The sequence below is a fragment of the Ornithorhynchus anatinus genome, chromosome 4 (genome assembly GCF_004115215.2).
Source record: "Ornithorhynchus anatinus isolate Pmale09 chromosome 4, mOrnAna1.pri.v4, whole genome shotgun sequence".
Taxonomy (NCBI): Eukaryota; Metazoa; Chordata; class Mammalia; order Monotremata; family Ornithorhynchidae; genus Ornithorhynchus; species Ornithorhynchus anatinus.
In genome coordinates, this window is record NC_041731.1 from 134,380,858 (window position 1) to 134,394,321 (window position 13,464).

General features: G+C 54.1%; 1 protein-coding gene across 4 annotated transcripts in view; it reads right to left on the bottom strand.

Annotated features, from left to right (window-relative positions):
* Positions 1-218: 218 nt before the first annotated feature.
* The window catches only part of FAM193A (family with sequence similarity 193 member A), a 178,073-nt gene continuing 164,827 nt past the window's right edge, over positions 219-13,464 (bottom strand). For all 4 annotated transcript variants that reach the window (XM_039911955.1, XM_029062573.1, XM_039911954.1 and 1 more), the window contains 2 exons: positions 4,475-4,556; positions 219-1,306 (listed from right to left, as the gene is read on the bottom strand). In XM_039911955.1, the coding sequence (XP_039767889.1) occupies positions 1,213-1,306; positions 4,475-4,556 (176 nt within the window). In that variant the 3' untranslated portion in view covers positions 219-1,212. The remainder of the gene's footprint in view (positions 1,307-4,474; positions 4,557-13,464) is intronic.

A 13,464-nucleotide genomic window follows, 5' to 3' on the forward strand; every position in this document is an offset into this window, starting at 1 on the left:
CTTAAGGGTTCCTTGACCCCGTGAGCCCTTCCCCCGCCAACTCGGGCGAGACCCTTCCCGCTTTCACAGGGGGCCATCCCCCTTCCGTGGCCCCGCAGAGAGCCGCCGGACCCGGGGGCAGCCGGCCTCGACCTCCAACCCCGGGACGGGTCAGGAGTCCGACAGCTCCCCCCGGTCCGGATCCGGCTTCTCCGGCAGAAAAGGACACGACACCAGTCTCCTGCCATACTAATGTATTCCATCTTTCAAAAAGAAAGACATGATTTTAATATTACTTAACAATATGTTAAAAAAGTAGCCAGTTAGGCTTCAGTGTTAATACAATTATACACTCTATAACAGATTTGATAGTGTGAGTATTGTTTTTTTTTTTATTTTTTTTTTCTTTTTTTTTTTTTTTCAACTTTCTCATTCTGCAAGTATTCTTACACAAGCTGGCTACAAGTCAGGAAAAAAAAAAAATCAAACACAAATAGCGTAACTTGTACACTCTTTAAACAGTAGATCGTGAAAGAGCCGAAGAAATGCGCTTGTCCCATACGAGCCTCTTTCCCACGACGCGGGGATGGCGGGGGGGAGAGGGGAGGGTGTGCGGGTGTGTGTTTGTGTGTGTTTGTGTGTAGGGACGGGGGGGCGATCCCAGAGCGGATGAAAGCACAACCGATGAGGTCCGATCTCTGTCGGGAGTCGACGCGGAAGGGTATAACCGACCTGGATGCAGAAGGGGCCGGAGCCGCCGCGGGCGTGTAGCAGACTGGGGGGGAGTGGAGGGGGGGGGTCTCGGCCTCCTCCCGGGCCCGGGGTGCAGTTTCGACGGTCGGACCGGGGCCGAGGCAGTCGGGAGGAACCGGGAGGGGGGCGGGGGGAGAAGAGCTACTGTCCCCATTCCAACAGCGTAGAGCTACAATCAAATAAGTCTCACTCACAGACTACAAGCACACAAGCTAACAAATTCAGGTAGAAAGTGGCAATTTCTCAGTCCGCGAGCATCGTCAGGGCCAGGGGGTCGGGGAGGGGGACGGACCGGGGGTGGGGGGTCGGGGGGGACCGGATCCCGGTGGGCGTGGGGCCGCGCGGGCTCCAGGCCGGAGAGACGCTCTCAGCGCGGCAGTTCGGGCCGAGTGGAGTTGTCGGTCGGTGGTTCCCGCGGAGGTGGGGAGTGAGGGGAGGTGGGGAGGGGGGCTCCTCCCTCCTCCCCCACACGGGCTCAACTCAGTGTGCAGCAAAGGTGGTTTTTTTCAAGCTAAAATTGGACCAGTTGATGGACAGTCTCTGCCTCGTCTGCCTCGCAGAATCCAAACAGAACCTGGAAAGACACAAACCCAGAAAGGGTGAAGGGCCACGCGTTGGCTGCGGGGGCCGTTCGCGAGGGTCCACGCTTTCACGGCCTCCACCATCACTGGACTAGAAAAATCCGCCCGGACCCGAAACCTCCGTCTCCTCCCCCCGCACCCTCCATCGTTTGAGCTCCCTCCGCCGAAGAGCACCCAGTATTTCTGACTGAGCGCCCCCTTTCCCTCTGCTCCCCCTCCCCCCCCGCTCTTCCCCTTTCCGCTCCCCTCGGCACTGTGCTCATTTGTATACATTATTTATTATCCTATATATTTTGTTAATGAGGTGTACATCTCCTTGATTCTATTTATCTCGATGACGTCGTCTTGTTTCGTTTCGTTCTGTTCTGCTCTGCTGTCTCCCCGTTTAGGCCGTGAGCCCCGTCGGTGGGCAGGGATGGTCTCTATCTGTTGCCCAACTGTCCACTCCAAGCGCTTAGTCCAGTGCTATGCACATAGTACACGCTCAATACTACTGAATGAAGGAACGAGGGGACGCAGAGCTTTCCGACCAGCGGGGAGACGGAAGAGAGTGAGGAATCCGGTAGGAAGGTTCACACGGCCGGAACTCGGAAAGTGGACTCGACGGGGTCTGGGACAGAGCTGGTCTGAAGCGCTCGGTATAGTGCTCTGCACATAGTAAGCACTCAATAAATACTACTGAATGAATGAATGGGCCTCATTTCAACAGAACGCCGCCTGCCGCGGGTTCCGTCTGTCGACTCGTCAGAGAAGGAAAAATGGCCATCGATATTGGCATTGCTGCATAAAGGCAGTAAAGCGTCCAACTAGAGGATGACGATTTTCTTTGTGGAATGACCCCGCTTCTGAGGGCGGCAGAATTTGGCCTTTCTGTGAACGGCGCACTGTCGCTCACGCTCTACAGCAGCTGTCCGACTGGGCGAGGCCACGGACGGTGCTCTGGGAAACGATTTCTCTCCTTGGAAATGAAGAGTCGAGCTTCCTTCCACGTGAAACACCCACCGCACCCTGGAGATCGCCGGTCTGGGCCCTTCCCGATACCCCGGGCGACCAGTCCCAACGGGGGTAGCGGGAGTTTGCTCCATGAAACCGGAAACAGTGACTTCCCATCTGTGTCTCCGAGCGGTGTCCAAAAAGGTCTGTGCACCGCCTATGTCTGACCAGGTTGTCCTTCCCCTCCCCGGGCAACCTCCTCCTCCTCCTCCTCCTCCTCATCAACCCCCTGCCAAAATCAAGTTATTTCACAGCAGGAAGGGGGAAGAGCAGCAAGGAGGAGCACCAAAGCCTAGTGACTAGAGCACGGGCCCGGAGGTCAGAGAGACCTGGGTTCTAATCCCGCTCCGCTACTCGTCTGCTCTGTGACTTTGGGCACGTCACTTGATCTCTCTGGGCTTCAGTTCCATCATCTGTAAAATGGGGATGAAGACTATGAGTCCCGTGTGAGACCGGGACTGTGTCCAACCTGATTAACTTGACTCTACCCTGGCACTGAGTACAGTGTCCGGCACAGAGTAAGCGCTTAATATACCATCACTATTATCGTTGATATCAGTAATCTCGGCTTCTCCACTTGTCTGCTGGGTGACCTTGGGTAAGTCACTTCACTGGGCCTCACTTCCCTCATCTGTAAAAACGGGGATTAAGACTGTGAGCCCCAGAGGGGACCGGGATTGTCCAACCCGATTAGCTTGTAGCCCCGGCGCTTAGTACAGTGCCTGGTACATAGTATGCTCCTAAAAAATATCAAAAAAAAAAAAAAAGAAAAACAAGAAGAAAAAGAGGGCAGGGGACTCACCGGGTTTGAGTCCCGAGGCCAGGCCTGAGGAAGGCGCCGTCCCCACGGAGCCCTGGGGAGCTATGTTGGGACCCTCCCAGGAGCACGGGGCCACCTCATAGGCTGAGAGTGCCCCCGGCCCAGCTGTCAGTCAGTTGTATTTCTTGAGCGCTTACTGTGTGCAGAACACGGCACAAAGCGCTTGGGAGAGTACAAGAGAACGGGAGAAAAGACACCTTCCCTGCCCACAACGAGATGGGGCCGGCCCTCCTGGAGGAGGCGCGGACATCCAACGTTGCCGGCGTCTGCCCGCTGGTCGGGGTTGGGGAGACCCCCTGCCCGTCCGACCCATGATTTTTCAGTCACGTGCCTCTTTCCGCCCTCTCACAACCGGAAATAATAATAATAATAATAGTAATGTTGGTATTTGTTCAGTGCTTATTATGTGCAGAGCACTGTTCTAAGAGCTGGGGGAGATACAGGGTCATCAGGTTGTCCCTCGTGAGGCTCACAGTCTTAATCCCCATTTTACAGATGCGGTAACTGAGGCACAGAGAAGGCAAGTGACTTGCCCACAGTCACACAGCTGACAAGTGGCAGAGCCCGGATTCGAACCCATGACCGCCGACTCCCAAGCCCATGCTCTTTTCTCTGAGCCACGCTGCCTCTCTAATCCCAATGGGAGGAGAATTCTACCCCGAATCCTCCTTCAACTTGCAAACCTTTCTGCATTACAGCGGTTGGGGGAGAGAGGCCTCAGCTCTGAACTCTCTCCAGGTACTCACGAGTTCCTCAGCGTCAAAGGACCGAGGAGACAAACAACAACAATAACCGTGGTATTCGTTAAGCGCTTACTATGGGCCAGCCACTGTTCTAAACGCCGGGGTAGATACAAGCTCATCGGGTGGGACGCGGTCCCCGTCCCACAGAGGGCTCACGGTCTTCATCCCCATTTTCCAGATGAGGGAACTGAGGCCCAGCCAAGTGAAGTGCCTCACCCAAGATCGAACAAGCGGCAGAACTGGGATTCGAACCCAGGCCCTTCTGACTCCCAGGCCCCGGCTCGAGCCACTAGGCCACGCTGCTTCTGAAGATAAAGACGTTGGGTGAAGAAGACCAATGCTTCCCGACGAGCAAGGGGCACACCCACGGTGGGGGAGGAGGGAAAAGTGGGGAAGGAAAGAAAGGACACCCGGTGATGGTTTAGGAAGGAAGGGGGTCGAGGAGAGGGAACAAATGGAGGAAGAGGGAGGAGATGCACTTTTCCAGAGGCAAAGCCCTCCTCCTTCCCTAACCGGGGGGGAGGTGAGAGGGGAGCCCGAGCCCGGGGCCGAGGAGAGAATCGAGCCAGACGGAGCGCGAGCCACCGGGTCCGTCCCACGTTTACCTTTTAAAATACTCCACTTCCCTCTCCGTCTCGTCCATGTCGACGCTATCGAGGTCGATGTCTTTGGGCAGGAACACATCATCTGCAAATCAAGGAGAGCGGGACCGAATTATTCGCAACGGCCCTTCCGATGCCGGAAGGAAAACTACAACTAAATACCCGAGATCGTACACCACGGTCCCTGTGCCGCCGGGGGTTCACTCATTCATTCGTATTTACTGAGCGCTCACTGTGTGCGGAGCACCGTACTAAGCGCTTGGGAGCGTACAACATGACAATAGACAGACACATTCCCTGCCCACGACGAGCTTCCGGTCTAGGGGATGCAACCTAATCAGGTTGGACCCAGTTCACGTCTTCCATGGGGCTCACGGTCCTAATCTCCATTTTACAGATGAGGTAGCTGAGGTCCAGAGAAGTGACTTGCTCAAGTGACACAGCGGACAGGGGGCAGAGCGGGGATTAGAACCCAGATCCTCTGACCCCCAGGCCCGAGGCTTTACTCAGAAGGCCACGCTGCTTCTGCCTGACTGATAGATCAACATCCCTCGGGCCTTCCCCGACACCCTCCGTTCCCAGGGAGAGCCAAATCCAGATGGCAAAGTCGTTCATTCATTCATTCAATAGTATTTATTGAGCGCTTACTATGTGCAGAGCACTATACTAACCGCTTGGAATGTGCAAATCGGCAACAGATAGAGAGTCCCTGCCCTTTGACGGGGTAACAGTCTAATCGGGGGAGACGGACGGACGGGAACGATGGCAATAAATAGAGTCGAGGGGAAGAACGTCTCATTAAAACAATAGCAAATAAATAGAATCAGGGCGATGTACATCTCATTAAACAAAATAAATAGGGTGACGAAGATATATACAGTCGAGCCGACGAGTACGGTGCCGAGGGGATGGGACGGGAGAGGGGGAGGAGCGGAGGGAAAGCGGGGAGAAGAGGGTTTAGCTGCGGGGAGATGAAGGGGGGGTGGTAGAGGGAGCAGAGGGAAAAGGGGAGCTCAGTGTGGGAAGGCTTCTCGGAGGAGGTGAGCTCTAAGTAGGGTTTCGAAGAGGGGAAGAGAGTGAGTTTGGCGGAGGTGAGGAGGGAGGGCGTTCCGGGACCGCGGGAGGACGCGGCCCGGGGGTCGACGGCGGCCCGGGCGAGGACGGGGGACGGCGAGGAGGCGGGCGGCGGAGGAGCGGAGCGTGCGGTGGAAAGAGAGAAGAGAGGAGAGGTAGGAAGAGGCAAGGTGATGGACAGCCTTGAAGTCTAGAGTGAGAAGACACTTGAACTGTCACGCACAAGCTCCATCCACAGACCCACTGGGTCCCGATTCTGCCACTCGTCTGCTGTGTGACCTTGGATGAGTCTCTTGGCTTCTCTAGGCCTCAGTTACCTTATCTGTGGGATGGGGATTAGGGCTACGAGCACTACGTGGGACAGGGACTATGCCTAACCTGATTAGCTTGTATCTACCCCAGTGTCTAAATACAATTATTATTATTATTTTTATTAAACTGGGGAAGAAGGAAAGGATTCAGATTAGAAGCAGCTGGGCCTAGTGGATAGAGCACAGGCCTGGGAGTCAGAAGGACCTGGGTTCTAATCGCGGCTCCACCGCTTGTCCGCTGTGGGACCTTCGTCAAGTCATTTCGCTTCTCTGGGCCTCGGTTACCTCATCTGCAAAATGGGAATTGAGACCGTGAGCCCCTTGTGGGAAAGGGAATGCGTCCGGCCCGATATGTCTGTATCTATCCCAGTGCTTAGTACAGCGCCTGGTACATAGTGAGCGCTTTAGAAATACAAGGACGATGATGATAATGCAGTATCTGCCATGTAGCAAGGGCTTAATGCAATTATTATCATTATTATTAATAAAGCCTGCTGAATTTGGACCTTTCAGAGGACGCCCAGACTTCTCCCTCAGGATGAAGCATCCGCGTTCCTCAGAAAGGCTCAAGGGCTTAATACAATTATTATTATTATCATTATTATTAATACAGCCTGCTGAATTTGGACCTTCCAGAGGACGCCCGGACTTCTCCCTCACAGACGAAGCGTACGCGTTCCTCAGAAAGGCTCTCGACACGGGCGGTTCGAATCCCGGCTCTGCCGCTTGTCAGCTGTGTGACCGTGGGCAAGTCACTTAACTTCTCTGTGCCTCAGTGACCTCATCTGTAAGATGGGGATTAACTGTGAGTCTCACGTGGGCCGACCTGATGACCCTGTATCTCCCCCAGCGCTTAGAACGGTGCTCTGCACAGAGTAAGCGCTTAACAGATACCAACATTATTATTATTATTATTCCTGCCCGGGCCCTCGCTGGCACGGCCACGGGCACCACCGTCTCCGGCCAAGCCCGGGGAGGGACTCGCTGGGCAGCTGTGGGCAAATTGGATTTGCTTTAGGAAGCGATCGAGTGACTCTGCAATTATCCCAGGCCACAGTCCAGAGACCGAAGTGCAGGCTCCTTCCCCTAAGACAGGAAATGCTGGGGATTTCTCATTTTCCTCCCCGCGGGCACCCGTCCACTGGCCCGGACAAGCCGGAGGGTCCCGCGGCGGTTACGGAAACGGTCGGAAGGCCTCTTGCTGCTTTCTACGGCTAAAAATAGGAACAAAACGCTTGGCTTCGGAGGAGTGCGGGAGACGCAGGTTTCCCGAGGGCAATCTGTTCCCGGCCCGGTCTTGGGTTTCCCGGCCTACTTCGGGAATACTGGGGCCGAGCTTTCTGCGTAAAACAAACCGGAGTCCCCAAGTGGGATGACGATAATCGCGATCATAATCGTGGTATTTGTTAGTGCTTACTATGTGCCGGGCACTGTACTAAGCACTGGGGTAGCTACAAGATCACCGGGTCCCACGTGGGGCCCGTAGCCTAAGTAGGAGGGAGAAGCAGCCTGTCTAAATGGATAAAGTAAGGGCCTGAGAGTCAGAAGGACTTGGGTTCTCGTCGGCTGTGTGACCCTGGGTGAGTCACTTAGCTTCTCTGTGCCTCAGTTCCCTCATCTGTAAAATGGGGATTAAGACTGTGAGCCCCACGCGGGACAGGGACTGGGTCCAGACCTGATTACTCTGTGTCTACCCCAGTGTTTAGAACAGTGCCTGGCACACTGTGAGCACTTAAATACCAAAAAAAAAAAAAAATCCACAACAGGGTTGGGAACAAAGGAGAAAAGAGTAGAGGAAAGCTGGGGGCTGGAGAGAGAGGAGGAAGAGGAGGGGAGACGAACAGGACGGTCACTCAGGACCCAACGGGGCAGTAATAATAATAATAATTAATAACAATGATGGGATTTGTTAAGCGCTTACTATATGCCAAGCGCTGCTCTATGCGCTGGGTTAAATACAGGGTAATGGAGTTGTCCCATATGGGGCTCCCAGTCTTAATCCTCATTTTACAGATGAAGGAACTGAGGCACAAAGAAGTGAAGTGATTTGCCCAAGGTCACACAGCCGACAAGTGGCGGAGCCGGGATTAGAACCGAGGTCCTCTGGCTCCCAAGCCCGTACTCTTGCCGCTAGACCACACGACTTCATTGTTCTTGTCTGTCCATCTCCCCCAGTTAGACTGGAAGCCCGTCAAACGGCAGGGACCGTCTCTTATCTGTTGCCGACTTGTTCATCCCAAGCGCTTAGTACAGTGCTCTGCACATAGTAAGCGCTCAATAAATACTATTGAATGAATGAATGAATGGTGTGATCAATCAATCCATCAGTGGTGTTTAGTGAGCGCTTACTGTGTGCAGAGCATTGTACTAAGTGCTTGGGAGAGGCAGTACATCAGAATTAGTGGACATATTCCCGGGTCACAATGAGCTTCCAGCCTAGAGGGAAACAATGATTTGCCCAAGGTCACATGGCAGACAAATGACAGAGCGAGATTAGAACCCAGTTCCTTCTGACTCCCAGGCTTGTGCCTTTTCATTCATTCATTCATTCATTCAATCCCTAAAGCTCACCTCCTCCGAGAGGCCTTCCCAGACTGAGCTCCCCCTTTTCCCTCTGCTCCATCTGCTCCCCCTCTACCCTCCCTCCACCTCCCCTCAGCTAAACCCTCTTCTCCCCCCTTTCCCTCCGCTCCTCCCCCTCTCCCGTCCCCTCCCCTCGGCACCGTACTCGTCCGCTCGACTGTCTATATCTTCATCACCCTATTTATTTTGTTAATGAGATGTACATCACCTTGATTCTATTTATTTGCTATCGTTTTAACGAGATGTTCATCCCCTCGATTCTATTTATTGCTACCGTTTTGGTCTGTCTCCCCGGATAAGACCGTAAGCCCGTCAAAGGGCAGGGACTGTCTCTATCTGTTACCGACTTGTACATTCCAAGAGCTTAGTACGGTGAATGAATGAATGAATGGTATCTCTTGAGCGCTTACTGCGCGCAGAGCACTGTACTAAGCGCTTGGAAAGTACAATTCAGCAACAGAGAGAGACAATCCCCGCCCACAACAGGCTCACGATCTAGAAGTGGGGAGACAGACATCAAAACAAGTAATAGGTCACTAGGACACACGGCTTCTCTAGACTGCAAGCAGCCTGTGGGCAGGAAACAGGTTTACCGACTCTGTTGTGCTGTACTTTCCCAAGCTCTCAGTAGAGCGCTCCGCACACAGTAAGCACTCCATAAATACCACTGACGGACTGACCGACCGCCAGCGTTTCCCGGGTTTTCCCTCACTCCAGCCCTGGGTCATTATTCGGTCTTAAAGACGTCCCGGGGGGCCGGCGCAGAAGCCCGGAAACCGAATGTCGTGAGAAGGAGTGGTGGAGACCAAGGAGACTAGAAGCGGATGGGGGAGTCGCGGAGACAGTCCGTCGTTGGGTCCGGGGTTTTGGGAACAAGGCCAAACTCTGGCCCGAAGTGACCGTCCCGCCGCCGACCCCTCGCCCACGCTCTGCCTCTGGCCTGGGACGCCCTCCCTTCTCGAATCCGATAGACGCCCACTCTCTCCTCCTTCGAGGCCTTACTGAAGGCCCATCTCCTCCAAGAGGCCTTCCCTGACTAAAGGGAAGCAGCGCGGCACAGTGGAAAGAGCCCGGGCTTGGGAGTCAGAGATCACGGGTTCGAGTCCCGGCTCTGCCACTTGGCAGCTGTGCGACTGTGGGAGAGTCACTTCACTTCTCTGGGCCTCAGTTCCCTCATCGGTAAAATGGGGATTAACTGTGAGCCTCACGGGGGACGACCTGATGACCCTGTATCTCCCCCAGCGCTTAGAACAGTGCTCGGCACGTAGTAAGCGCTTAACAAATACCAACATTATTATTATTATTATTAAACCCTCATTTCGTCTCCCACTTCCTTATGCGCTGCTCTTCACTTGATGCGCACCCTTTATTCACCTGTCCCTCCCCCCTCTAGCACTCACATGCGCTTTTAAATGCCATTAAAAAAAAAGCCAGGATTAGAACCAAGGTCCTGACTCCCACATCCAGGCTCTTGACACTAAGACACGCCGCTTCACAACATCATTAAAATCCACCCTTTCCTCCCAAACCGCTACGACGTCGATCCGAGCATTTCTCCTATCCAACCCTGACTACTCCGTGAGCCTCCCCGTTGACCTCCCTACCTCCCGTCTCTTCTCCACTCCAGTCACTCAACCGTATTTATTAATAATAATAAAAATGCTGGTATTTGTTAAGTGCTTACTATGTGCGGTGCACTGTTCCAAGCGCCGGGGGAGATACAGGGTCATCATTATTGAGTGCTTAGTGTGAGCAGAGCACTGTACTAAGCGCTTGAGAGAACAGAACAATAATAGTAATAATGACGGTATTTGTTAAGCGCTTACTATGTGCCAAGCACTGTTCTAAAGTGCTGGGGTAGATACGAGGTAATCAGGCTCACAGCCTTCATCCCCATTTTACAGATGGGGTAACTGAGGCCCAGAGAAGTTACATGGCCTGCCCAAGGTCGCACAGCAGGCAAGTGGCAGAGCGGGGATTAGAACCCACGACTTCTGACTCCCAAGCCCGGCCTCTTGCCATTAAGCCCGAGACCCTGCCTTCAACGAGCTCACAGACACTGTGACGGAGTCACCGGGGGACGGAGACATCAATATTAATCGGTAAATTGCCGAATTGTCCATTCCGAGTGCTCAGTACAGTGCTGTGCACATAGTAAGCGCTCAATATATACTACTGAATGAATGAATGACTCATAACAATAATAACGTTGGTATTTGTTAAGCGCTTACTATGTGCAGAGCACCGTTCTAAGCGCCGGGGGAGATCCAGGGTCATCGGGTCGTCCCACGTGAGGCTCACCGTCTTCATCCCCATTTGACAGATGAGGGAACCGAGGCCCAGAGAAGTAAAGTGACTCGCCCACCGTCCCACAGCTGACAGGTGGCAGAGCCGGGGTCCGAACCCGTGACCTCCGGCTCCCAAGGCCGGGCTCTTTCCACTGAGCCGCGCTGCTTCTCGACTTAGGTGGGGGATGCATAAAGGGAGCGGATGAGGGTGACTCAGAAGGGAGAGAGAAAACAGGAAACGAAGGCTCGGTCGGGGCAGGTCTCTGTCAATATTTCACTTCGCTGCCCAGCTTATCTTCTACAGAGACGCTTCCGTCCACGTTTCCCCGCTTCTCAAGAAGCTCCGCGGGTTGTCCGTCCCACCTCCGCAGCGGGCAGACGCTCCTCTTGGTCGGCTTTAAAGCCGTCCATCCCCTTACCCCTCCTCCCTCACCTCGCAACTCTCCTCCTCCGTCGCAGCCCGCACGCTCCGCTCCTCTAATGCCAACCTACTCACTGTAGCTCCATCTCGTCCACCTCGTTGCCGACCGCTCGCCCACGTCCTGCCTCCGGCCTGGGCCGCCCTTCCTCTTCGCACGCGACCGACCCCCCACTTTCAAAGCCTTATTAAGAACCCAACTCCGCCGGGAGATCTTGCGTGGCTCAGTGGAGAGAGTCCGGGCTCTGGAGTCAGAGGTCATGAGTTCGGATCCCGGCTCTGCCACTTGTCAGCTGGGTGACTGTGGGCGAGTCACTTCGCTTCTCTGGGCCTCGCTTACCTCATCTGGAAAATGGGGATGAAGACTGTGAGCCCCACGTGGGACACCCTGATGACCCTGTTCTCCCCCAGCGCTTAGAACATCGCTCTGCACATAGTAAGCGCTTAACAAATACCAACATTATTATTATCCTCCCCGATTAAGCCCTCCCTTCCCTTGCAGCGCGGCTTAGTGGAAAGTGCACGGGCTTGGGAGTCAGACGTCACGGGTTTGAATCCACTTGTCGGCTGGGTGACTGTGGGCAAGTCACCTGACTTCTCTGGGCCTCAGTTCCCTCACCTGGAAAATGGGGATGAAGCTGGTGAGCCTCAAGTGGGACAACTTGATTACCCTGTATCTTCCCCAGCGCTCAGTACAGTGCTCTGCACATAGCGCTTAACAAATACCAACGATATTATTATTATTTTTATTTGAATCCTTTTTTTCACCCACCCTCAGCCCCACAGCACTCGTGTAATATATCCATAATTTATTTTAACATCTGTCTCCTTTAGACTGCGAACCGCTCGCGGACAGGGAATGCGTCTGCCGACTCTGATTTTGTACTTTCCCAAGCAGTCAGTACAGTGCTCTTCAAACAGTAATCAGACAATAAATTGACCGATTCGACTCTTCTCTCTCGACATGACCTCTCAACTACCGACCGTCTGGTTTTACGGTATTTGTTAAGCGCTTACTATGTGTCAAAGCGCTGTTCTAAGAGCCGGGGCGGATCCGAAATGACCAGGTTGGAAACGGCCCCATCCCACGTGGGGATCCCAATCTACACAGGTGGGAGTAGGATTGAACTTAACTTCTCTGTGCCTCAGTGACCTCATCTGTAAAATGGGGATGAAGACTGTGAGCCTCACGTGGGACAACCTGATGACCCTGTATCTACCCCAACGCTTCGAACAGTGCAGCGTGGCTCAGTGGAGAGAGCCTGGGCTTCGGAGTCAGAGGTCATGAGTTCGACTTCCGGCTCTGCCGCTTGTCAGCTGGGTGACTGCGGGCGAGTCACTTCGCTTCTCTGGGCCTCAGTTACCTCATCTGGAAAATGGGGTTTAACTGTGAGCCTCACGTGGGACGACCCGATCCCCCTGTATCTACCCCAGCGCTCAGAACGGTGCTCTGCACATAGTAAGCGCTTACAAATACCAACATTATTATCATTAACATTATTTAATCCCCGTTTTACAGATGAGGAAGCTGAGGCACAGAGAAGCGACTTCCCCTAGATCGTACAGGAAGTGACTGGCAGAGCTGGGATTAGAACCCAGGTCATCTGACTCCCAGGCACCTGCTCTTTCCACTAGGCTTCCTCACTCTTGGTTTCAAAGCCGTCCATCCCTCGCCCCCTCCTACCTCTCCTCCCTTCTCTCTTTCTCCCGCCCGCCCAGCACGCTCCGCTCCTCCGCCGCCCGCCTCCTCGCCGTCCCCCGTCCTCGCCCGTCCCGCCGTCGACCCCCGGCCCGCGTCCCCCCGCCGTCCCGGAAGGCCCTCCCTCCTCGCCTCCGCCGGACTCGCTCTCTTCCCCCCTTCGAAGCCCTACCGAGAGCTCACCTCCTCCGGGAGGCCTTCCCACGCTGAGCTTCCCCTTTTCCCTCTGCTCCTCCTCCCCATTCCCCCCTCCCGCCCTCTTCTCCTCCTCCTCTCAGCACTGTGCATATTTGTATATATTATTTATTACCCTATTTATCGTGTTAATGATGTGTATATCTCTATGATTCCATTTATCTTGATGATGACTGCGCCAGACTGCTAGTTTTGTTCCCTTTTGCTCTGCCGTCTCCCCCTTTTAAAATAAAATAAATGGCGGTATTCGTTAAGCGCTTACTATGTGCAAAGCACTGTTCTAGGCGCTGGGGGATACATGGTGGTCAGATTGTCCCACGTGGGGCCCACAGTTTTAATCCCCATTTTACAGATGAGGTAACGGAGGCCCAGAGAAGTGAAGTGACTTGCCCAAAGTCACACAGCTGGCAAGCGGCGGAGCCGGG